At 55.0% G+C, this 23900-nt stretch overlaps 1 protein-coding gene and 1 long non-coding RNA gene across 7 annotated transcripts in view; one reads left to right on the top strand and one right to left on the bottom strand.

Moving 5' to 3' along the window:
• SATB2 (SATB homeobox 2) overlaps positions 1–15469 on the bottom strand; it is a 205960-nt gene extending 190491 nt beyond the window's left edge. The window contains exons 1-3 of one of the 6 annotated variants that reach the window (XM_089329023.1): positions 15136–15469; positions 4913–4988; positions 341–568 (exon numbers count right to left, since the gene is read on the bottom strand). In XM_089329023.1, the coding sequence (XP_089185149.1) occupies positions 341–509 (169 nt within the window). In that variant the 5' untranslated portion in view covers positions 510–568; positions 4913–4988; positions 15136–15469. Of the gene's footprint in view, positions 1–340; positions 569–1215; positions 1467–1837; positions 1990–2189; positions 2330–4912; positions 5868–6983; positions 7115–9152; positions 9294–15135 lie in introns of those variants that run through there. The other 5 variants (XM_089329022.1, XM_089329021.1, XM_051848330.3 and 2 more) reach the window with 5 other exon arrangements.
• Positions 2337–23900, top strand: part of LOC103348809 (uncharacterized) — a 29877-nt gene continuing 8313 nt past the window's right edge. Inside the window, exon 1 of the long non-coding RNA XR_016231472.1 lies at positions 2337–2474. This is a non-coding gene — a long non-coding RNA (uncharacterized LOC103348809). The remainder of the gene's footprint in view (positions 2475–23900) is intronic.

The following is a 23900-nucleotide window of genomic DNA, read 5'->3' as shown; positions in this document are numbered from 1 at the left end:
CCGATACGCTAAGGCGAGGCAAAAGAGTTAAATCGCTCAAAAGCTCTCTAGGAAAATCTAGAAACAGTTAGCTGGCTGTGACATAAACCTGCCAACACCTCAGCACACAGTGGCAAAGTGCCCAAAAAATGCCACCCTCTGGGTAAACCACTTTCTTGTTTTAATTCGCGATGAAGCTACCAGTGGCAGATGAGAGGCGACTGGGGGCATTATTTGGCAACCTGGACTGGACTTCCTGTAATCCTACACCGAGACAGCGCCTAATCAACCTGAACCCTGACACCCGCACCATTATCACCGGGCCGCGGGCTGCGCGCGCCTCCCTGCTCCGGGCTGTTACCTCCCACGGCCTTGGCCACGGCGCCGTTGGGCCTCCCGCGGGCTCCCATGGGGCTGCCGTTCTGCTCCAGCCGGGCCACCTTCACCGGGGGAGGCCCCTTGACGTCGGGGCTGCCGCTCCGCCGGTCGGGGCTGTCCCGCAGACACGGGCTTTCGCTCCGCCGCTCCATGCTGCTGCGACTCGGAGACAAAGTTCCCACCGGCAGGTCGCAATAAAACGCGCAGGGACCTAGGGAGGGGGCGGGGGGGGGGAGAGCAGGGGGAGGGAGGAGAAAAAAAAGAGGGAAAACCGCTCACACACGTGATAGACGCTCAGGCCAGTGGCAGAGCGCGGCACCGCAGCCACGCAAACTTCCTCCCACGCTGCCCGAGGGGCCCAAACCGGGGAGTTCATCTGCACCTCGACGCCGGGCCGCCCGCAGGAAGCCCGGGGCTCGGGGTGCAGGGGCGCGCCGCCCAGGCGCTGCTCCCACGGGCTGAGCCCTGTGGCTCCCGAGGCCGCCCAGAAGCCGCCCATTCATTGGGACAGCGTCGGCAGAAACCGTTCCGGGATGCGCCCGCATTGCCGTCTGGGGGTCGGGGTTGTGGAAGAGGAGAACCTCCGAAACGGACACTGCGTGCACTCGGGGAGGGAGCCTGGGGTGTGTGCAGTAGTCCGTCACCCAGTCGGCCACCTGAGAAACGCGCCCGAAGACGCCCGGCGGGAGCCAAAGGCCGAGGAGAAGGACCCCTGGATCCCAGCTTGTTACCTTTGCGGAGCAAGTACTGGGACACGCGCGCGCGCACACTTGCACACACACACATTTTGCACAAAATCAACTCTAAGTCCACATTCAGAAGCACCCCAAAACACTCCGAGGTATTGCGCATAACCACCTCCGGAGGACCTTCCATCACTGGGGCGGGGGCTCGCGTCGTTATCACTGGGAGCGTTCTTATCTCCATCGGATCCCAAGGGCCTTTTAAAAGCTCCTCCGTAGAAAACGCACGAGCAAAAGGCAGCTAAATTCCGAGGTGCCCGAGGTAGCCTTCTTCACCCCCAAATTTAGAATCGCCTTGGAAAGTTTTCCTCCAGGTAGCCCGGCTCGGCAGCGCGCTCTGCGCCGAAGCCGCGGGTCTCGGTGGCCCTGAATTTGCAGGGCCGGGTAGGGGGCGCCGAGGAAGGAGGGGAGACACCTGAGGAAGCGGCGCTCGCGTCGTGGCCGCCGCCCGCGGGAGGCAGGAGCGCCGCGCGGCCGTGCGCTGCGAGTCCCCGCGGGCGCTCTCGCCGCGCCGCCCGCGCCTGGGAGACAAGGTGGGGGTGGCAAAGGGGAGGCGAGAGCAAGGATGCGGCGGCGCGGCGACGGCGCGGGAGGGCCGTGGGCGCGGGCGGCCCCCGCACTGCGCTCCTCGCCGTCCCGGAGCGCGAGCGCGGCCGCGGGGGTACCCCCGCAGCCCAGGGGGGGCTTCCCCGAGGACGAGCGAGCGCGGCACGGGAGCCCTCGCCCTGCGTACTTACTGCTCACGGTCTGCCTGAAACTTGGCTGGCTGGGGCTCTGTCCATGGAGCAAAAGTAGAGAATCCAGGATGGAAAGTTTCTGGTGCTGGGCTGTGCAGACTCCCCTGGTCCTCCTTTCTCTTCCCCGCGGCCCCTCTCCGCCTCCCCAGGTCCTAACGTTTAAGGTCCTGGGTCAGGGTGTCTTCCTCTCTTGCGGAGATGCTTGTTATGATGATGATGGGGGGGCGGGGTAGGGGGGGGGAGGAGGAGGAGGAGGAGGAGGAGAGGGAAAGGAGGGCTCCTCCGAAGGGGCACCGAGCGAGCGGGGGAGGGGACGCAGAGGGGGAAGGAGGCTGAAAGAGCCTTTTCACACCTTCGGGAAGGAGACCCGTGCTGGAGAGAAAGGGCTGAGGACCGGCCGGCGGCGGCGGCTCCCGGCTCCAGGGCTTCTGGCTCGCGAGGAGGCGCGGCCGGAGCCGAGGCGGCGCGGGGACCCGGGGCCGCGCGCGGGAGCAAGCGCAGCGACCGCCCAAGCTGTCACCTCCAGCGTCTCCCCGCGCGGCCGCCGCTGCCAGCAGCCAGAGCCGGACTCCCTGACAAGCCGCAGAGAGACACTGAGAGGGAGATGATTATTAGTTGCGTTGAGTCATCAGGCAAAGTGAGTCCTTTTGGGTTGTCCTCGGTTTCCGATTTCCCCCCTCCCCCTTCCCGTCCCCAGATCTAGCGCCTTCAAAATAATAATTTGGGGTGAGGGTAGGGGAAGTCTCTGGGTTATTTCGGGATGGGAATAGGGGGGACGGATCTAAGCCCGAGCCAGACTGGTCCACCGCAGGGAAGGAGGGGAGTGGGGGGCGGGGAGGAGGGCTGGGGAGGTTGCGGGGGGAGGGGGGCCCCGCCTGGCAGGAAATTAAACATCAATCAATCAATCGCTGCGAGCGCGGCGACCCAACGGCGGCGGGGCTGCTGAGGAGGCAGAGGGACCGGCGCGGCGGGAGGGAGGCGGCGAGCAGGGCGCGGGAGGCCGGGGAGGGTCGGCGGGCGGGAGCGGGTGGCGAGGACCGAGCGCGCGGGGCGGCGGCGGCGACGGCGGCAGAGCGCGGGCAGGGGACGGAGCGCGGCGCGAGGCGGCGGCCGCGGGTGGGTGCGCCCGGGCGCGGGCGGCGCCGGGGCCGGCTCCGGTCCTCCTCCTGGTGGCGGGTCCAGGGCGCGGCCGCCTCGCCCAACCCCCGGGCGCACGGGTCCCGGCGCGGAGGCGGTGGCTCCCAGGCGGGCGCCTGGTGCCGCGTCTCCCGACAGGCGCAGACCGACGCGCAGGAGGCGGCCGCGGCTCGCCAGGGCTCCGGGCGCTGGTAACTGCACCGAGTACTTTCGACTTTGGAGATAGGAGGGCGACCGCCTCCCCCACCCACCGCCTCCGCCCACCCCCCACCGCCTCCGCCCCTCGGAGCAACTTTTCCCGGTGCCTGTGAGCTCCCCCTCCGCGCGGAGCCGACGGTCGGGGCCCGCGGCGCTCCGCGCCACCGCGCGCGCGGGGCAGGCCGTGCCTCCCTCCGAGCCGGCCCGCGGGCCACCGGTCCGGAACAATAGCCCGGGTGTCCCGGAGGACAGAGGCGCGGCCCTCCGAGCCACGGGTGGCACGGGAGAGGGGGCCGCGCGGGCGGGCGGCGTGGCCGGATGGCACTGCTGGAGCGCTCGCGGCGCCGGCGACATCGCTAGTTGCGCAGCTCAGGCCGCCTGGAGGCCGTGACGCGGTGTGGCGGCCAGGGCGGTAGGGCTGCCTGTCCTCGGGCTGCGGGGCTGCGGCTCCCCGGAGCCCCGCGCCGCTCGGAGCCCTGGGCTCCGGGCGCTAGCAGAGCTGTGGCGTGAGGACCCGGCCTCCACGCCCTGGGGGAGGCCGCGCGGGAGCTTCCCCAGCAGGTCCCACGAAGGCGTAACAGAGCCGCAAACTTTTGCCGACTCCCGCGGCCACGGCCGCCCGCAGCCCGGCTCCGGCCGCGGTGCTCATTTAAGGTGGCGCGGACACTAGCCCAGCAGGCCAGGCTCCGGCCGCGCTTTTGTCCCCGTGGTCCCACTTGGGATCGGGGCCTCCTTAAGGAAAAGCACGTGGGCAGGGGCCGCAGCCCCCGCAAGTCGCCTGGGGCACCAGCGGACACTCGCCAGGACCCTAAGCGAGAACCTATGGACTCGTCCCCCCCGGCCTCCGGGCCGGATCAGGCCCCTCGGCTGGCTGCGCCTACTGTCGCTCCCACACACTCGGGTTCTCCCTCCTAATCCTTTGGACCCCAAGGACTCTGCCCACAGCTCGCTGCCTAAGCCTCCAGTCCCCCTTAAGAAGCGTTCACTGTACGGCGGCGCCAGAGGGCCAAACTAAGTTCGATTTCGGGAAACGCGCTCCGGGGCAAGTCTGGAAATCCCGGCCCGATACAGGGACAGCGGAAAGCGGCGTCCGCCGATCTTGCCTGGAACTAGGCCGCTGTCCACCAGCCGCGCCCCCCACTCCCTGCTCCAGGGGCTGCGTGCACACTGCATCGGAGGCTCAGCCTCTGGAAGAGCAGGGGTCCCAGAAACCAAAGCTGCCCCCGGCCTAACTCCGGGCGCCCAGATCCCAGCGAACCCCGCACCCAGGCGCCGCCCACCAAGTTCCAAAGGAGCCCGACGCGACTCGGGAGGCGGTCGGAGCCTTGGCGGAGAAAGGACGCCACCGGGACCGTAAACCTCGGTGGGGCGGGGGTGGGGGGACAGCCCCGGGAGTTTTAGGCACCGCTTTCCTTTTTCCTGTTTTTCTTCCCCAAACCCCGTCCTCGCCCATTCCCCCACCCCCGTCCCACCGGTTAGAGCAAACGCGCGGTTCGGGGAGAGCTCAAGTCGGCGAGAGCCCAGTGGCTCGAGCAAAGCAACCTGTGGCGGTAGCTAAAAGGTTTTGGCAGCAAAGAAACAAACTGTAAGTTTGATCCACAAACTTTTTTTTTTTTTTTAATTTGTAGCGGGGGTGTTGCAAAAACCAACCACCGCTGTCAAATGTAGCCCGTTTTCAGGATGAGGAAAGGCTACTCCTTGCCAATAGCTTAACGACAACGATTCTGTTCCCTTCCTTACCTTGGTGTGGAAAGGTGGAATCCTCCGGATCAATGTCCACGAACTTAGAATTGATGATATTAGGACTTCAGGACTTCTGGAAAAAAAAATGCGAGTGGTTTAGCCAAGATCTTTCCTGTCTGATTCGTCACTATTATTATATCTGATGATGCGAAGGGTTGGAGCGATTCAATCCTGTCATTAATGAGCTATTTTATAAACACCACTGTCTGAAGATCTTCATTTACATTTGGCTAAGGATCATTTCTCTAACCTCGAAGGCTTGTGTCAACAGCATGATTAGGGGACTTCAGTTAGTTACAATCTTTTATAAACAACACCGCCGTATTGTTAATCGGTTAATATTTTATAAAGTGTAAATATTTTATTATGTTTTGAAGGGAACTATTGATTCTAAATTATTAAACCCCTGGGAAGGGCTGTTTAAAGTATATACAATTAAGTACAATTAAATGTGCATTGTGGCTAGTTTGTTTTTAGATTCTGCACCTTTTAAAATTCATTGATTTTCTTCTCCGCTTTCAATAGTGAAAAGCATCTATCATTTTGGGCAAAAAGCCTAAAATGCTTAAAACTGCATTTAACAGAGAGGGAAATGTCAAATACGATGACATTAGCAGAAATGTATGTGGGATGTGTGTAGATTTATGTTTGGTGATACATTTTACACATTTCTTCGATTTAAAAAGCGGGAATTCTAGGAAGTTTTGCGACGTATGCCTGGTGTGGGATTTTCGCCCCCCTTTAGTTTTGGCCCCTTTAAAGGCCTTCTCTGTTTCAAATTACATCTGCTTTTTAATGCACAATTTTTGTATGGACCTTACTCAGCTGAAGTAAGCAATTATTTCCAGCAGGTTTAATTTCAACAAGAAGAGATATTTTAAATAACATCTTTAATCTTCCGCTAACATTTCCTACCTTTTGAAACATTAAATAAATAAATCTGATGATGATTCAAAATTTTTTGTTTGGTTTCGTTTTGTATGCCTCAAATGGTTTATTTCTAAACATTTTTTGAAACAAAATCACATTCAAGAGTTGGGTTAATTACGTTTGTCCTTTTCTTTTTTAATACTTTGATCCAAAACGTATTTTTGCGCGCTGGGAGAAAGTTGTTCAGTGCTCATAACCTAAAGTTCACATTTGAGGGGCGCTTTTACCTCTTAGTTCGCTTCTCACTGATGTTTTTGTCGGAAATCTGCTTCGACTTTCCCCTTCTCCCACTCTCTCTCTTTTTTTATTGTCACTTAGTCAAAGGTCGCCTGTCTCTCATGGTCACATTGAGATTTGTTATTTTCAAGAATCCACGGATCTTTCCACGCGGTGCGGGACCTTGCCGGGGGTTTTTCTCCTTCCCATCTTTGCCCCCCTTTCTCTGTGTGTCTGGTCAGTTCCTTCTCCTCCTTGCTCTTCACGGCCCACACGCTTAATGATAACATTTCTCGATTTCTCTCTCTGCACACGGAGGTTTCTGCTGTGCAGGCTTTCCACCCAGATCAGGACTTGCTTCCCGGAGGCTCGCCCCGCACCGCCTGGGCCCGGCCACCCCGGCCGGTGCAGCACGCGGGCCGCGGAACTCCAGCTCTCGACCGGGGCCGCCCCCATTATCCGTGCCCAGGCTCCCCGGCCTGAAAGCCCGGACACTCAGCCTGCCGCTTAAGAGAGCACCGGGAAAGTTGTGCGGCGTTTTCCCTCCACCCCTGGGCGCGGGGAAAGCTCTGCACTGACGGCCAGCATCCGAGCCTTCGACGGCGTCTGGGAACCACACCGGGCCTGCCTCTTCCCCTGGAGCTGGCCCTGCTGGGGGGAGGGGGGGCGGGAGGGGAGCAATTCTTTTCAAAGAAGCCCACGCCAGCTCTGAAGCCAATTTCCGTCGCGGGCTGTCCGTGGAGAGCTGGGCAAACCAACTCTTCGGCCGACAGCGAAGCGGAGCTGCTCTCAGACTGGAACTGCGCAGTGCCAGGAGGAGGACGCGGGCCCCGAGGGGTTCCGCTGCGGCGGAGCAGTCGACCAGGGTGGGCCCGAGCCCTCTCCCGGACTGACCAGCGCCTAGGGGCGGGGGGACACTTACTTCGTTATCCGCACGCCTTCCTCGTTGGCATCAGAGCCAGCCGGACAAATCCCAACCCGGGCCAGGCAAAGATGAATTACTCCTGGCTCCTCCAGCGGCTCAAGGGCCTGGCGGGGGCGGAGCGGTTTGGGGGAGGGGGGGAATGCCGTCGGGCCGCCCGAGGCAAGGGCGGCGGACGGCCGCCACCCTTCCGCCAACCGGTCCCTACGGCCGGGGGTGAAGGCGGGCTGGGCGCGCGTGGTGGACGACCAGCCCGCGCTAGGCGGGGAGCCGGCGGGCACTCAAAGCGGTCGGGGGCTGGGGTCTAGGGAGGCCGCCGGTGCAGAGAGAGGCCTGGTGCGTGCAGAGGGAGGCGCGAAGGTGAGCCCTGGCGCAGCCTCCAGCGAGGCCCGGGAGCTTGCAGCGCTTGGCGTCGGGCGTGCGCACCGCCTGCCCTGGGGGTGGAAAGTGAGGAGGCCGGTTCCAAAGCTGGGGGAGTCGTGGTTGGGAGACTCGGCGTGTTTTCCCCGGCCGCAGGCTGCGGGGCCTGGGTGGCAGAGGACCTGCGGGCCGTGAGCGCCAGCCCCGCGATACAGGGCAGCGCCCCCCGGGGGTCCCGGGGCGTTCATCCTTTTTCAGAGTCAAGAGCTTAATAGGTGAATCTCCCGCAGCAGCGCAGCGAGAGAACCACTGTTCTGATCTACTTTAGAAGTCGGCTGTGGACGACGGGAGTACAGAGGCAAAGTGGGAGAGAAAACGCGCAGCCACAGGGGCCGCGGCTGCCTCCCCGCCCCCGCCTCGGGGCCTCTGGAGTGCGAGCCGGGAGCCGCGCTCTCAGCCGGCTGCGGTATTCCTCCGGGAAACACGGAGCGTGGCCCAGGGACTCGGGCCCAGGGCGGCGGCCAAGAGCGCCTTCCTAGGCCTCGGCTGGTCGGCGAGGTCCCGCCAACCCTCGAGCCCCGGTCACCTCCCGGGTCCCGGCCCCAGCCCGGGCGACCTCTCCCGACAGCGCCACCGCGTGGGCTGCGGCCGAAACCTGCGGCGCCGGCTCCGCCGCCCGGTCCCGGAGCCATCCCTTCCGCGTCGCCGCGCGTCCTAGGCCAAGGATGCAGCGGGGGATGGGCAGGTCCCCCGCCCCGGGCACCGCAGGCGCAGGCCACACAGACACTCCCCGGTGCGCGCCAACCACCGGCGCCCGCGGCTTCTCCACCCCTCGTAATGAAAAGTGCACCTGGAAAGTCCGAGCCACGGCACCCCAACTGCACCCCCAAACTCCACGCGGGCCGGCTCTGCCTCGCAGAAGCCTCGCCCACCTCTAGCAGGGACCGGCGAGCTCAGAGGCTGGGTTGAGGCGGAGCAGGTTGCCGAGAGCGTGGCGCCTCTTGGCCGGCGCCGGTCTTGAACCACGCCCGGGAAGGCGAGGAAGCGTGCTTCGGGGGCCTGCGGTCCCGGGCACGTATTGGAACCGAGGGCGCGGCGGGCGGGCGCGTGGCCCTGTGCTCCAAACCCATCGAGAGTAGCGGGGGATTCGGAGGGCTTCCTGCCGGATGCCTCCACGGTCCCCCCGGTATCACGTAGCCCCGTGGGCGCCCACTCAGTCCGTCAAGGCTTGATCCCACCCCCATCGCCGGCTGCAGCCCGGGTGGCTCAGTGGTTCCCCAGCCTCCGGTGCCTGCCCTCCGGCCCTGCGGTCGAGCCAAGGTCCTCGCGCAGTCCGGGAGCCACGTCAGAACTCTAGAGTCCCCACATCGGGCTTAGAGGACTTCACCGGGTAATGTGGGACTTATTTTAAATAAATTCCATACCCCATGCATTCTCTCTAACACACACATTGTAGAACTGTCAGCTATCTGAAAGGGACAGCAATCCAGAAAGGTGCAGACTCACCTGATGCCCACCCAATTCCAAAGCTCCCAACCCCACACAAAGCACAACAAACCCTGGATGCCTGGGCGGTCCCCCACCCCGGCCAGGGTAGCAGGGGCCGGTGCCCAGCAACGAACGAGGTGGCGCAACGCGGTGCGCCCGCAGAGCTCCCGCACTCCGCGGCGGTTTGGCCTGCTCGCCCACACCCTTACCATTGGCTGTGACCTGTTCATTTCTGAAGTCTGCCACCCCGAGTCCTACCCGAAACCGTGAGGGGCTGTCTCCCAGCGTGCCAAGCCCCCGCACCCCTGCCCGGTGGCTCACCTCTGCTCGCTGCGCCCGCCTTCGCCCCCGTGCCAGTACTTAGCCAAGGGTGGCGGTGGGTCAGGGCGGGACTCCGGCTGCTCACCTCCAGGAGCCGACAGAAGGTGCCTGCGGCGTCGCTCGTCCAGCCCTGAGGCTGATTTAAATAACTAATAAGCTCAGAGAAATTTTATGAGGGGAACTTTTCCTTTTAGTATCAATAAAGCCTAGTAATTGGGTTTGTTAGTTACCTAAGCTCGTGTTTCTCTCTCTCTCTCTCTCTCTCTCTCTCTCTCTCTCTCTCTCCCCTCTCTTCTCTCTCTCTCCCACCGTTTTCACAAACCGACAACTGTATATGAATATCTGTAGGGTATGCGAGTATGAACGTGTGAAAGTTGTTTGTTTCAAAAATCTCTGTTAGACAGAGTTTTGAAAAGTGAACTGTTGTTTTAGGAGAGAAACACGTTGACAATAATTCAAGCCTCACAGGACAGGTACAATATAGGAGGTAGGGGATGCTAAAGATTTTCTTTGGATTCAGTAGAAAACTGCTGTGCTGCCCTAATAGTTTGCATTTTCATGATCTTTCACTACATTCTGACTTTAATTCATGGATTGTAGTGATATTTGTTGTTTTCAGTAAGGACTTCCATGCTAAATGATGCATTCTAAATTTTTGTTTTGATTTGCTAATTTTTGAAAGTATGTTCTTAATCACAAAGAATTTTTCCACCTGGGACCTTTCATGAACAATAACTGCAAATAGCCCACTCATTCGCATCTGTAGAATTGGTGGAACTTAAACAATGTCTCTGAAAAAGCAATCTGAGTGTATTTCTTTTCGACCCTTACAATATATATGTATATATTATTTTTTCTGTATGGAACTTAAAATATCGTTAAGAGGACTTGTTAGAAAAGTGCTATACGAAAACTTACCTGGGCGTAACTTTCTTACGAAATACAATATGCATAACTAGTACCTACGAATGTCAGCATAACGAAACGAAGAGTGTTTCTGGGTCATCTTATTGCTGAGCTCAGATGATAACTAGTGAATGGAAAAAAATTTGGGATTCCAGTTTGCAAACCAGGGTCGGGGCACTCCTGCAGTCATTAGCAACACATCCAAACTCATATCTCCCACATTTACATGTTGTGGAGAACTTTTCCTCTCCACTTTTAGTTAGGAAATGTTCTGGTTTCAGGCTTCCCTTAATTCATCCAGTTTAAGGCAGTGAGATCCAAAGTCTGCTGAGGTTTGCCTCTACAAGGTAAACTGTGGAGACCCAGGGTGATTCAGAGACAGACCCAGCCCTTTGCTCGTGCCAAGAGGAAAAATGCATCTTGCCCACCCTGCCCAGCACTGCCAAGTCCCTAACTTGTCCTTGTACCCTGGGACTGAGGACACCAAAGTGACCTTTCCTTCCCTTCTTAAGATCACTCCCAGCCCTTGTTGGAGCGTGGCTGCAGCAGGAATGGATCTTGGCTGTGAGTGTTTTCTCCTCATTGATAACTTTCCTTCCCTCAGCTCCCAGTCTGGATCCTATGACCATCCACTGTCCCCAGTTGTTGCCTTCTCCTGGCTTCTAGCACAGGTCACAGTGCTCTGGGCAGCCACCCCTTATCCGTCAAGCTAGCAATGTTGAGGGGGAGAACTCTTGGCGCTGTCCTGAGTCCCAGGAAGTAGCAAGAAAGATGGAAGGATTGGGAAAGAAAGTGCAGGGCCAGGTAGGGTAACTCAGAGCCTCAGCCATGGACACCTAGGACTCCCCCAAACAACCCGGGATTTCCCCGCTTCCTGCCTTTCCACTGCAGGTGCTGCTACCCTGGGAAACCAGGGTGTCCCTCATTACCTCCCTGCTATCCCGTCTTTTAGTTTCAGTTCAGCTGTTTTCTGAAGTCCTGGAAACCATGCTTACTTACATTCTTTTTTCTGCCTTTGCTTCATTTGCACTCTTCCTTTTTTTTTTTTTAACAGTATCCCCCAAGCCTAGCTTCTGCCAGACCCTGTGCCGTCTCTCTGAGCTCTGTGTGCAAGAGCAAGAAGTGATTTGTCAGTTTATAGCAGGTTTAATTAAGACAGTTATGTGCCGTAAACTCCTTGGGCCACAGTCAATGCACTTTGATTTGAAAAGTCAAATTAAATCACATCGAACACGTGGGGGCCCCCACTTGCTGCCCAGATTGAAGACAGAGGCTGCTGACCTTCTCTGCCGGCCTCACTGGACCTGGGTAAGTCTCCTGCAGGACCGGCAGACTCACTTGTCCTGGGAGACCTCCCCACAGGTCTCTCAGCCAAATCGAGGCCTTCTTGGTAAGGGAACCATGAGTTGGACCGCCCAGAGCGCGCTGGGTGGCGAGCGGCTAAAGAGCCAAGCGCTGAACTCTGCAGATCCTCCCTCCCGGCTGCTGGGGCGCTCCCCTACCGAAGACCTTTGCTCCTCTTATCCCAGCCTGGCAGTTCCGGAGACGGGAAGGGGGTGGAAGGAGGACAGGTCTCTCCTTTTCTCAAGTTATGCACCCAGCAGCCTTCCCTCCACTCACTCCCTCCCTGCCCCCATCTCTCAGGTGTCGGCTGCGGCGTTTTAAAAATTTGTCATCCTTGAAAACCTCAGACAATTGGAATACAAAACTTGAAAGATTTTCGGGGATGCTGTGACTTACAGCAATCAATGCAAGAGGGAAGAAAGGGAAGAAACTGAGGACAAGGGTGGGGGCTGAGCGTGCGGAAAAACGCCCCAGTGTGAGCGCCTGCATGTTGCTCTCCCTGCAGCCCGGCTGCACTGCACACACACGATCATGGCTCCTCTTCTCTTCTCTTTCTCCAGTCTGCAGAAGTACCCCCACCCCACTTTTCTGCCTACGGAAAGGCAAGGGGGTCGTCGGGTCAAGGCTTTTCCGAGTCCCCACCCTCACTCCCGCCCCACATTTCCCAAGGTCTTCCCCACCAGCGGTCATATCCCCTACCAATCCTGGGATTCTGCTCCAGGAATCCGTGGACGGCACCAACTTCATAGCATCATCTATCATTGAATCTCTCGGCTTTCAGAAGATCTGGGATCCAACAAGAGGAACCCCCCCCCCTTTAAGGATTCGAGTTTTGGAAATGTTCTGAGGCTCCTGCAGGGTCGGGGGTGGCAGTGCTGAGAGCAGCCGACTTCTCAAGAGCTGCGGTCTTTGGTGGGGTCGGCTCTGGCTCCGGCTCCGGGAACACCGATGGCCTCCTGCAACCAGGGATCGAAGGACTGGGTTGGCTGGGTCAAGTGTTTTTCTTTGTACTTCGTGTTAAAAGTGTTCGTTTTTATTTCTATGGGAAACCAACTAAAGGTGCAGTTGTTGGTCCCAACGTGGTCTGTGGCTCACTCCTCCCCCGTGTGTCAGCCCATAGGTGGGGACAGTCCGGCGTTAGCAAGAGACATTGCCGGGCCTCTGCTTTGGGCCTTGGCGTCTAACAGAGACCCCGCAACCCGGCTCTTGCATGGGGCTGGGAGTGAGGGAGAGAGCGCTAGGCTGGTGCCTTATCCACACTCGCACCGCCTCTCGCAGCCCGGCTCGGCTCGTGAGGACTTTCTAGAAATCTGTGAATCAGCTGCCCCGGTCGCAGAAACTGCCGCCTCAGTTAAACGAGCTGTGGGCAGACTGCGCCCCCCCACGCCCCCATTATCCCCAGTCCCGCCTCTGGACAGGCGTGAGGTGGCCCGCGAGCCCCGCCAGCAGCCCCAGTCCCTTAGGCCGAGCTCCGGCCCTGGCAATCTCTGCACTTTGTCATCACGCCCGAGTATTTGACATTCGCAATTATCTGCAAATACCCTGATCGGTTTGTATATGAAACACTTTTTTTCCTGCCTTAAGGTTGGAATCTGGTAAGTTTCAGACAAGTGGTGGCGGGGTGGGGGAGGGGAGGGAAGAAGGCGACCCAGGGGACCGCGGGGGTACCGGGCCAGTGAACCCGATGCGGCGAGGTGCTCATCCAGAGTGGACAGGGCTGCGCGTCGCCCCCTGTCCCCCCAGCCCCGCTCCCAGCAAAGGCCGCGCGGAGGCTAGGAAGGTCCCGGGTTAGGAACCTCAGGTCCCTCTTTGAAAGGAATACCCCCTAATCCCGGAGAGAGGGAGGCCCAAGGCAGAAGAGAGACCCTACCACAGGCGACGCCAGAGATTAATGGCCTTGATAACTCAAAAGCGCGTTGCTCAGCTGGGTGGCAGCAAGGGGAGCATCAGTCTCCAGCTCTCACCCCGCCAGAAAAGTACCTGCTCTAAGAGCCACCCGGGGAGCCCTCGGCTCCCGGCTCTCCTCCCTCCTCCTTGCGTCCCCGCGACGTCGGCAGGAAGTCCACCACGTCCTAGCTCAAAATGAGCTGCTGCCCCTTTGACCCGACCCCCTTTCTGCAGTTCCTAAATCCTGGAGAGCCGGCACTGGAGTCGCTCACTACACCTGTGTCGAAGCTTGGGGCTGCCTCCCCGTGGCACACCGTCTACCACAAGGACAGCGCAGAACAGACACGGGGCTCGGGGAGATGCAGGAGCGGATCACTCGTCTGGCTCTTGGCTTGCTCGGGGGCCCGATCCTGGTCCCTGGCAGACCACAGAGGCCTCAAGCCCACCTGAGGGAGTGGGGGGACGGACAGAGCTCGCGCGGGTGCATACAGCCTGGAGCCCCCAAGCCGGGATCTTACTCGCCCACAAGCCCCAGCTCCTTTGCAGCGGGTACATCAGCAACTTCAGAAAGCAACGCTTGAGCGAAACCCCCTGCCCACGCACCGAGTTTGCAGCTCTGCTGCAGACCCGGGCTCTGTGGCCTTTCACACCTATTACTAACGCTTCCGGGAAAGTGGAGGAGGCGGGGTTAGAGAAAGGTGTGTATGTTGGGGGCGGGGGGGGGGGATGGAGGAGAAGCAGTGTTTGCAGCACCTTCAAGGAAAACGGGGGAGGGTAGTTTAAAAAGTCCGTAACAGCCCAGCCGCCCAACATGGGAGGATTCTGAAAAGGCAGACTGCAGAGGCAGGCGGGCTGGAGTCGAATCTTTCCCTCCTTGTCCCCTGCCCCCGTCGCGCTCCCCGCACCCCCCGACCGGGCCCGCCGCCCCCTGGGCTGGGAAACAAGCGTAGGAGGCCAGGAGGACACCCGCGCTCCGCGCTCGGGCTCAGCCCAATCCGGCAAGTCGGGGCGGGCAGCTCGGCAAGGTCTCTCCAGGTCTCCGTGACGCCCTTGACTCACGAGAGTCCCTTACAGTAAAGGTGACTCACTCACAGGTCGCCGACCCAACCCGAGGATTCCCCAAGAAACGCCGGCGGCCTTGCCCCTGGGCCCCCAGGAGCCGGTGCGCGCTATGAGCCACTCTGGCCCATAGGTGTGTCTGCTGCTGCTGCTGCTGCGTCGGCCGTCGGTGGCGAGCGGCCACGTAGGCCCCAGCTGCACCGAGGGAGGCTGGCGGGTGCAGTCTGGGCCGTAACCTCCGCGGGGTCGGGGGCGGGCGGGTGCCACCCACTGCCCTAGGCCTGCGCAGGAGGCGAGGGCCAGAAGCTGCCGGGCGGCTCAGACCGTCCGCCCTCTATTTCCTATCTCCGTTGTCATGCCTGTATCTTTTGCCAAGTGTGTGACTGCTCTATTCCGACTGCTTTTTCTACAGAAAAAGCCCCGAGGACGGGATTAGACTTCGAGTATCTGGCTCCCTAGTTGATGCTCCTCAGGCCTGTGCGCCGTCATCATGCCCCCGACCCGCAGGTACCCTGGCGGCGCGCACTTCTGCAGCCCCTACGCCGCCCAGGTCCAGTGGCGCTCGCGTGGAGCCAACCTGCGTGGCCCAGTAGCACCTTCGCTGGCGCCTGCACCCGTGCACCCTACACCCGCAGGCGCGGGCTCCAAGCCTCCAGCTTGGAAACCGATAACCGCCCCCACCCCGAGCCTTTCACCGCAAACGGCTTTGCCTTGGGCTTCTGCAGGGACCCAGCGCGGGTGGCAAGTCCTGACAGCGAGGGCCAGGGCCCGGGAGACTGCTGCTCACCTCAGTCCGTGATTTCCGAGACCTCAATTAATTATCGGTGGTGTCAGGACCGGCGGGTGCCAAGTTGGCTGCGCTTGGCGGAGGGCTCACTCCTGGGATCCGGGGCTCGGAGGGCGTGCGGGGTTGGGGTCGGTTTGCGGACTTGCACAAGACGCGCGCGACTCCGGGACAGGGGACCCAGGCTCGGTGTAACGAGGGTGGTCGGTTCACCTCTCCAGGGACCGGCCGTGACTTTGTTGGTAAGTTAAGACTCGCTTCTGAACTCGGGGAGCGCGTGTTGGGACACCTCCCCGCACCCATTCCCCCTCCCCCACCACCCGGCTCCTACCCGGGCTCGGAGCCTTTCCCACCCCTACCGCAGCGGCCCCGCCCGTTAGAGACAGGCGGCGGGCACTCGGTTTACAGAGCGCCCTTTCTGATGTTTATTTGAAGCTAATTGCTTGTGCTGGAAAATGCTCGTTCCCTGGACCGAGCGCTTCCGCCTGTGCGCGCCGACCCCGCCGACGGCAGCTTGTGGATCCCACCCGCGAAGCCGCGAGGGAGGGGGCGGCTGTGCCACCCGGGACCCGGCGGCCGGCGCCGCCTCCCGGGACCCCCAGCAGGGGGAGCCGGCGCGGGGCGTAGACCGGCTCGGGTCCAGGCCTCGGGTCAGCCCTGCCGCGGGCGCCCACTTCGAACCCGGAGCCCGAGAGGCCTCCTCACCTGCCCCCCTCACCTGCCCGTCAGACACCCGCCGCGAGCCGAGGAGGGAACGCAGAGCTCAGCCCGCCCTGAATTCCTGGTTGCTGCAAAGCAAAGAAGATGGGGGAGACCCAAGTACATTCTTCAGGTGCAAATGTAGTTGAGGTCGTTTCAGAGATCTCTCTTGCACATGTGAGTCCGGGAATACATTCGGTTCCGAACTGGCTTCAGTTCTGCAATTTCTGAGTCCTATGTTACACTTTGTAGGCTCTTCAAACCCTTCCTTGGTGTATTTTCCTAGTCATTTATTTCCAGGCATTTAGGTGATCCCAGCCCAAGAATAGCTCAGATGAGATCTGCTCAGATGAGTTGCTGCAGTCATGTCAGCAACAAATTCTCTCTGATTTCATAGGCTTAAGGCGAGGTTTAGAAACTTTCATTTTTAAAGTATGGTCCCTGTTAAAGAGCACCAATAATCCAGGGACGAGGGCAAAGTAGTTAGCTGGACCTGGAACCCACAGGTCGCGACACTGCGCCCAGTGGCTTTGCACCTGAGCGGAGGAGTCAGAGACTTCTTGGTCCGCGCTCGCACTGGCGAGGACCACAAAGTCTCCTTCACAGCCATCTATCCAGTCCTCAGGAACCCTGAACTCTTTAGGGGCTCTCCTAAAGCCACTCCATCAAAGCCTCTTCGAAGAGCTTATCCAACCCAAGAATTTCAGACTTGGAAAGAAACATAAGGACCGTCTAGTTTAACAGTTGTCGGTTCCTGGTGAGGGATTGAGCTCAGGGCAGCCAAGGAACCAGGGCACAGCTGAGAAAGCAGCCGAGCCCCGGGCGAGCGCTCCTGTCTACAGGCCGCTCATTTCCCTTGTTCTTCTTCCCTGGGTTCTTAGGAAGGAATAGTCCTTTGATACTATTGTAACAATAAACCGGCGAGGTCTTTATGAGTCAAAGGGTATTATATCTGGTTGAAAGGGAGCCTGCTTTTTACAAACGAAGTTTGTAATGTAAAATTGAAGTCCTCTTATTTTATCTCAATTTAAGAATATTGGGTAGATGAAAATATATGAATGCATGAATGAACAAAACAGAACAAAAAGGGTGGGATTGTTATATCATAGATAGTTTTCCAAGTTGTGTAATTTCTCTCCAAAAATCAGACCTAACAAATGTTTAAGTATTGAGTTCTGATGTCATTTTTTCTTCTTTTTCTTTTCTTTTTGATGTCATTTTTAAGGACCAAAAGAGATTAGTATAAAAATTTATAAAATCAGATTTGAAATAAATAAAATCTAGTTTCTAAAAAGTTGATCTAACAACATTTTTTGAATGAAACATTATAGGATAAACCCAGAAAATTCTACGCACTGGTTTATAGTAAACCCTGGCATATAAATATTTTATCATCCTCTCTATAATTAACCTCTTTTTGTATTTTAATAAGGTCGACACTAAAATTATTATTCACAAGGCCACTTCACTGTTTCTTTTTGTATTCTTGTTCACAACAGCAAAGATACATTATCAAATGGAAATGTCTCAGTCTCTTTCGGTAACTAATGTCCAATCTTTAGCAAATGGTGCTGTGATGTCATTGAAATGGGTATTGGACAAGGTACCAATTGATTTATTGACTTCTCTTCTTCAAAGTCCTTTGGGAACCGGGTGGAAGAAGGAAAAGCATAGGTTGGCTGAGATGTGCAATACTTATTCTATCACACACAAAAAATTACATTTCGCTGATAAAATTGACAATCTAGGAGTATTGCTTACTGAAATTCATAATGGGTTGACATTGAGCCCACTCTGCTGATCAACCCATACAGAGTTGATCTCTTCCCCCACCCTGTCATTTTATTCGCCCTTCCAATTTCACCTTTTTAAAAGTCAGAAAGCACCAAGTTTCCTGGTAACTCCAAAAATGGAAGCAGGAGGAAAAGAGGAGGTTCACGGGGAAGGAAACAGAACACCCACAGTTGTGTCCAAACACACAACCCTGTACTCCACGGAGCCCCTGCAGACTGGCACTTGCTGAGCTCTCCTGGGCCAGGGGGGTGTCTTCCCTCCTGCGTTGTCTCTGGGCTTCCTACGGCCTAAACCTCTGATGGTTCACAGCAGACACATGACAACATGGAAAATAAGGCTGCTCTGATTGCCTTCGACTTTTCAGGAGTGTATTTCAAAACAGGGCTCCGTTCAGCCTCAGTCACTGAACTTGTCTCAAAGGAGAAAGACTTTTAATCCATGTCCTGTCAAAAAATGCCAACTAAACCACCCGGCGAAATTCCACATTGTAACATCTGCCTAGGAATTACCACACACAACAGTGTCTACAGCAAAGCTGAAAATAAATGAATGAAAACAAACCTCAGACTTCCTCTCGCTTGGCACTCTGTATGGGTGAGCTGCGTTGAATAACAGGGAAGATTTACCATGGTGCCTTCTAAATACAACTGCATGTTAGCTACTTCATTTTTCCTGCTTTCTCTCTCTACTCCAAGAAGAATGGAACATTTTGCCGTCCCAACTTTCTATTAATTTATCTCAATCCTCTAGATTTAGCACCATCTTCCAGGAAATCCCAGCTCCTAATGCCACTTGTTTACCCTCTGGCTTGTGTGTGTTGGAGCAGGGGGAATGGTGTGGTGAAGAGACTTCCTCCCCCTCCCCCAGCCTCCTTCCTAAGATGGTTTGTGTTGCCCATGCAAGATCTTCCTTTGAATCCCAGTCATGGACCCAGTCTTGAGGCTAAATTCTGGGCATCCCCTTAGCAGAAACTGGGTAAGAGGTGCCAGGAAGGAAGGATCTGGGCTACTGCCTCCACCTTTCTCCCCACCTGAGGGAAGAGTAGAGGCAAAGCAGGTGTTGATCGGGAAGTGCAGTTAAGGGGGGGAAAGAACTGTGTCCACCTTTAGGAAGGTTGTGTCAGTGTGTGTTTGGAGCCAGGGCAGGAAATACCTCTCTTTTAAAAAGAATTCAATTATTTAAACACTACTACCACTCTCCCTGCAATGACTATTAAAAAGCCTTAAAGTTTCTATAAATATTGGAAGAAATAAAGAATTACGCCTTCAGATTTTAACCCTATGGAATAAGTCAGTTCTGTCTTTGCCACATAATAGCCGTGTAACTTTTGGGGAAGTCAACTTACCCTGAGCTTCATTTGCCAAGTCTGTCAAATGGGGATAATACAAATAGGTGTGCCATTCAGTTGTGAGGATTCAATGAACTACCACATGTAAGTTATTTAGTACAGTTCCTGGGTCATGATAAAAGCTCTGAAAATGTTCATTGTATTATTACAGTGCAGGAATTGCTGCTCCAATGGGCTATCTTTCTAATATTCACACCACACATTACTGGATTTGAACAAGAGCTGGAGGTTGGCTTACCTTGTTCTCTCAGATCCATTTTCTTTCAGGTAAAATAAACAACCCCATGCCTTCATCAACAATGAATGTTCTCAGATTTTGCCAAGCGTCTTTCAGTCATCTTTCCCTCAGCCTTTTTTGCAGCATTTTTTCCCCTGTATCAGAGGCTACTCAGTGTGGCAAGGAGGGCATGGGGTTACCAGGATCACACGCTGGGAGGTCATTTCCAACTCAGTCATACAGACCTTTCCACCATGCTGTCCCGCCTCAGAGGAGAGAAAAGAGCCTTGGACTGTAACCTCTGCTCTTTGATTCTTGCCACAGGGACACACAGCGTCACACCAAATGTGTGGGAAGATCCCAGGCTTATTCTGAGACACACCTCTCTCCCTCTTCTGCATTAAACATGCACAGCAGCTATTATTATTATTATTATTATTATTTTGATGTTGACAAAGAAAACATTTTCATTTCTTTGTATATAAAATAATCTGGCTTTAGGCAAGAAAATGGTTATACCTGATTGGGTTGGACAATATTGTCCATCCAGTTTCTAAATTCCATACTGTACTCCTTGTCAGATTTTTCTCAGGCTGTGTTCTTGTGGCTATACTGAGATTACTAGCAGCCCCAGGAGGGGGTAGTGAAAAAGCAGAGAGGCACAGGCTAGCAAGCCAAACCGTTCCCTTCACTGACCTGCAGAACCAAATGGGAAACCCAGGGGCTCTGCAGGAGCTCAAAAGAGCTGCCATTCCAGTCTAGCAAGAGCAGAACAGATTGTAGGAGTTACAGCTAAAGACCCACTTCCTCCCCCCTGTGGCTTTGTGTCTCTTTTCTAAGGATTTCTCAAAGTCCACACGTTAAGCCAACTCAGCTGTCGGCAGGCTCTTTATACACCTGGCCTACCATTGCCTTTGACTCCAGGGGTAGGTTATTAAAATGCAGAGTTGTGAGGCCCAGGAAGAGAAGTCAAAAGGGAAACACCCAGGAGGCTGCTGAGTCTGGGTTTCTCTTTGATTCCACGTTTTGTCCTTTGTGAGCTATGCCTAGATATTTATGTCTGTTTGAAACATTCAGACAATAAAATGGCAGTGACCTTGGAGACAGTGTTCACTCCCACAAACCAAACACAAATTGATTGCTCTTTACCAATCAATACTCGTAGGCAGCTTAAGGGAGGACGCCAGGCTTGGAAGCCTTGTGCCAAGATGAAAATCCTCGAGCTCTTTGGACAACTGAACTACTATAAACTAAAATGGAACTATAGAGCTTCAGGCAGCAACCCTCTTTTTTCCCTCCCCTCCTGCAAAACAGCCATTTGTTTTTATCACTTCTGTGGGTGTTTTTGGTTGGGGTTAGGAAGAAATAAGAGGTAAGATGGGATGGCTCTGGATAGCAGCCACCAAACTGAATTTACTGAAAGGTTGACATCAGGGACCTTAAAACAGGGATCACAGGTCCTGTCCAGTCCAACAAATACATTGAGAAGTCATTGGTTCATCTGCTGTATTGCTCAGCTGCTTTCTATCTTAAGGAATAATGAAAACAACTACAACCATGAATGTTACTAGGCATTCTATGTGTATTATTTAATCCCACAATAATACTCTGAGACAGGTGCTACTGTCATCCACATTTCACTCTCACAAGCTACTTCAAGGGTGGGTGTTTGTCACAGCTGGGAATGCCTGCATCTCATATTACATGTCTGGTGTGCATCCTGGCTCCTCTGTTTCTGCTGTTGTGCACCCTGGTAGGCAGCAGATGATGCCTCTAGTACTTGGGTCCCTGCCATCCCAATGAGAGACCCAGATTGAATTCCTGACTACTGGTTTCAGCCTAGCTGTTCCAGCCATTTTGGGAGGGAAGGAAAAGATGACAGATCTCTCTGTCTCTTTGTCTTTCAAATACAATGAAAATAAATAAACATTTTAAAAGTGAATTCAGAGAACTCTCACTGTTAATTACAGGTAGGTCTTCGCTAAGATCAGAGCTACTCAGTTTTTCCTTTTAGTGGGTTCCATCATTAGTTTTTATGAGTTTTTATGAACATGATCTTGCTTAAAGGCACTATTCAGCAATCATTTTAAGGTGCATTAGAACAACTAGAACCTGCTCTAGGAACATTAAAGTAACAACCTTGTACCCACTCAGAGCCTACAATCTAAGATCAGCTATTAATAGAATCATATCTTGCACATGCAGATGAGGGACAAAATATATGATTAAGCAAACAGAAATTGTATTTGAAAGCTTCATATATTCATTTATTATATTAAAGGCAAAGCAAGTCATAGAGAAAGAGAGATAGAGAGAAAGATTTCACTTGCTTGTTCACTTCTCAAATGGCCACAACAGCCAGGAGCCAGGAACTCCATCCCTGTCTCCCCCATGAGTGGAAGGAACCCAGGTACTTGAGTTATTATCTGCTACCTTCCCAGACATTTTAGCAAGAAGCTGCATCAGAAGTGGAACAGCTGGGACTCGCATCAGTGCCAATAAGGAGTCTCAGCCACTGATACGGGATGCCAGCTTTGCAAGCAGGGGCTTAACCAGCTGCACCACAGCACCGGCCCCCAAACAGTAATTTTATAGCCATATGCACAAGGTAGCAAGTTCATGCTTTATAGTGACATGAATATGCAGAGGAGTTGCCTATTTTGAATTTCAGGCCTTGGAAATGGGTTCTGTATCCCACGGATAGCATTTGGGCCTGCTTCTTTGGCAAAAGGAGAGCTTCCAATGCTGATGCAAATGAGAAAAGTGACCAAAGTGTCCACCAAGGTTGGAGGAAGGAACCTGGTATAGACAAAGAAGTTCAGAGACAGAGAAGGTCATAAGACAATCTCACCAGAGTAGTCGCCGAATAACTAGCAGGAGTCACAGGGAGAGTGGTTGGCCAGCAGGTCAGGGCAATGTTGATCTTTTCCAAGGCCACATAGCTTATTAGTGACATTTCAGAACCCCTTTAGCTTTCAGTTCCTTTGTATTTATGACAACCATCCCTATGAAGTCCTCCTACAAGGATTTGTAGAAAGGATGACATAGAGGTCTGACGTATATGACTTCATACACTTCACTAAGGCGTGAAGTTTCCAAGACATAATTATCAGTCGACTACCTGTGATGTGTTTAAAACTATGCCAGATGGTGTGAAGAAAGCGAGGAATTCACAAGATTTCACCCTTGTCCTGAAGGAACTTGGGATGCATTTAGGAGACAAGATTCACTCGAGGTTTTCAAAACAATTGGCAATGACCGAAAGGACGTCATCAAATTTCCAAGAGATGTGGCACAGGCAAGAATAAAATGTCCTAGAAGTGACAGCTATGCTTAAGAGTTAAAATAGTCCAAGAGGGTAAAATTATAACTGCATCTGGAAGGCTGAGTAAGTCTTAAGTAGGCTGTGAGGATAAGGTTCGACAGGAGCAGACGCTGGTGCTGTGGGCAAGCTGGCTGGGTTTTCCTTCAGAGCCCACGCTGAAGAACTGAGGGAGAGCATATTCAATAGCTAGAAAGATTATTTATAGAGGCCTTAAACATTGCCTGCAGGATATAGACTTAATGACGAAGAAACCGGAGCCACCACAGCTCTCAACCGCCCTCCCCAAACTTTTTTTTTTTTTTTAAGGTTTATTTATTTGAAAGGCAGAGAGAAAGAGAAAGAAAGAGGTCTTCCATCCACTGGTTCATTCCTCAAATGGCTGTAGTGGCCAGGGCTGGGCCAGGCTGGAGCCAGGAGCCAGGAACTCCATCCAGGTCTCCCACATGGGTGGCAGGGGCCCAAGCACTTGGGTCACCCTCTGCTGCTTTTCCTAGGTGCATTAGCAGGGAGTTGGATCAGAAGTGGAGCAGCCAGGACTCGAACCAGCCCTCATCTAGGATGCCAGCACTACAGGCGGTGGCTTAATCCAGTGCACCACAATGCAGCCCTCTTCCCCCAACTTTTGAGGCATTTCAAAGTGACTTCTTCATTTCATTGTCGCTGCTCATGGTGAGAAGACTTTTGGAGAACTATCATGGCAACAACATGCAGGATGGTTTTGAAGAGCAAAAGCCAATCGCTTACAGGGACAGTGAGATGATAACAAGCTTTTCAGAGAAAGCAGAGGGCCAAGCCCAGAGAAGCAGCAACAGCAGGATTGGGGGAAAGGCCGGCTCTGAGAGACCTTCCTGAGGGAGTCTCCATCAGGCCTTGTTCTGATCATAAAGTGGCCCAGAGCAGCCTGCAGGCCCGCCGAGGTCCAACTGTCTGGACACAGCCACTGGAATCCTTGTCTGGATTTTCCTATCACAATCATTTTCCTCCAGGGCCTGTACTACCTGACATTTCACAAATTGGTCTGATCTCAGTTAGGAATCCCGAAAGGTTAGCACGAGAGTAACACAGTTCTAAAAATGCACTGTGTGCCCGACAGAGCTCCTGGAAAATGCAGTTCAGTTTTTCCACAAAAAGCTCAAGGATTCCAACTGAGAACCCCTGAAACCTTTTCCAAACTGAACAGGTATGGGGTGCCCTGGGGTTAGCCATGTACTGGGTGGGCCTCTCCCTTAGGGGAAGGAATGTAACCCCAAAAGCTCACAAAGCGTCCATGCTCCACAATTCAGCCCAGTGCTTCCTTGTTGGCACTCTCCCTCTCCACTGGCAAACCACTTTCTTTAGTTGTTTCATGGTTCTCCTACTCATTTTCCAACTCCTTCACACAGTAA

The sequence above is a fragment of the Oryctolagus cuniculus genome, chromosome 3 (assembly GCF_051225735.1).
Source record: "Oryctolagus cuniculus isolate XC-2025 breed Fujian yellow rabbit chromosome 3, ASM5122573v1, whole genome shotgun sequence".
NCBI lineage: Eukaryota > Metazoa > Chordata > Mammalia > Lagomorpha > Leporidae > Oryctolagus > Oryctolagus cuniculus.
The sequence above is the reverse complement of the archived record's forward strand: the minus strand, read 5'-3'. Positions and strand labels throughout refer to the sequence as shown.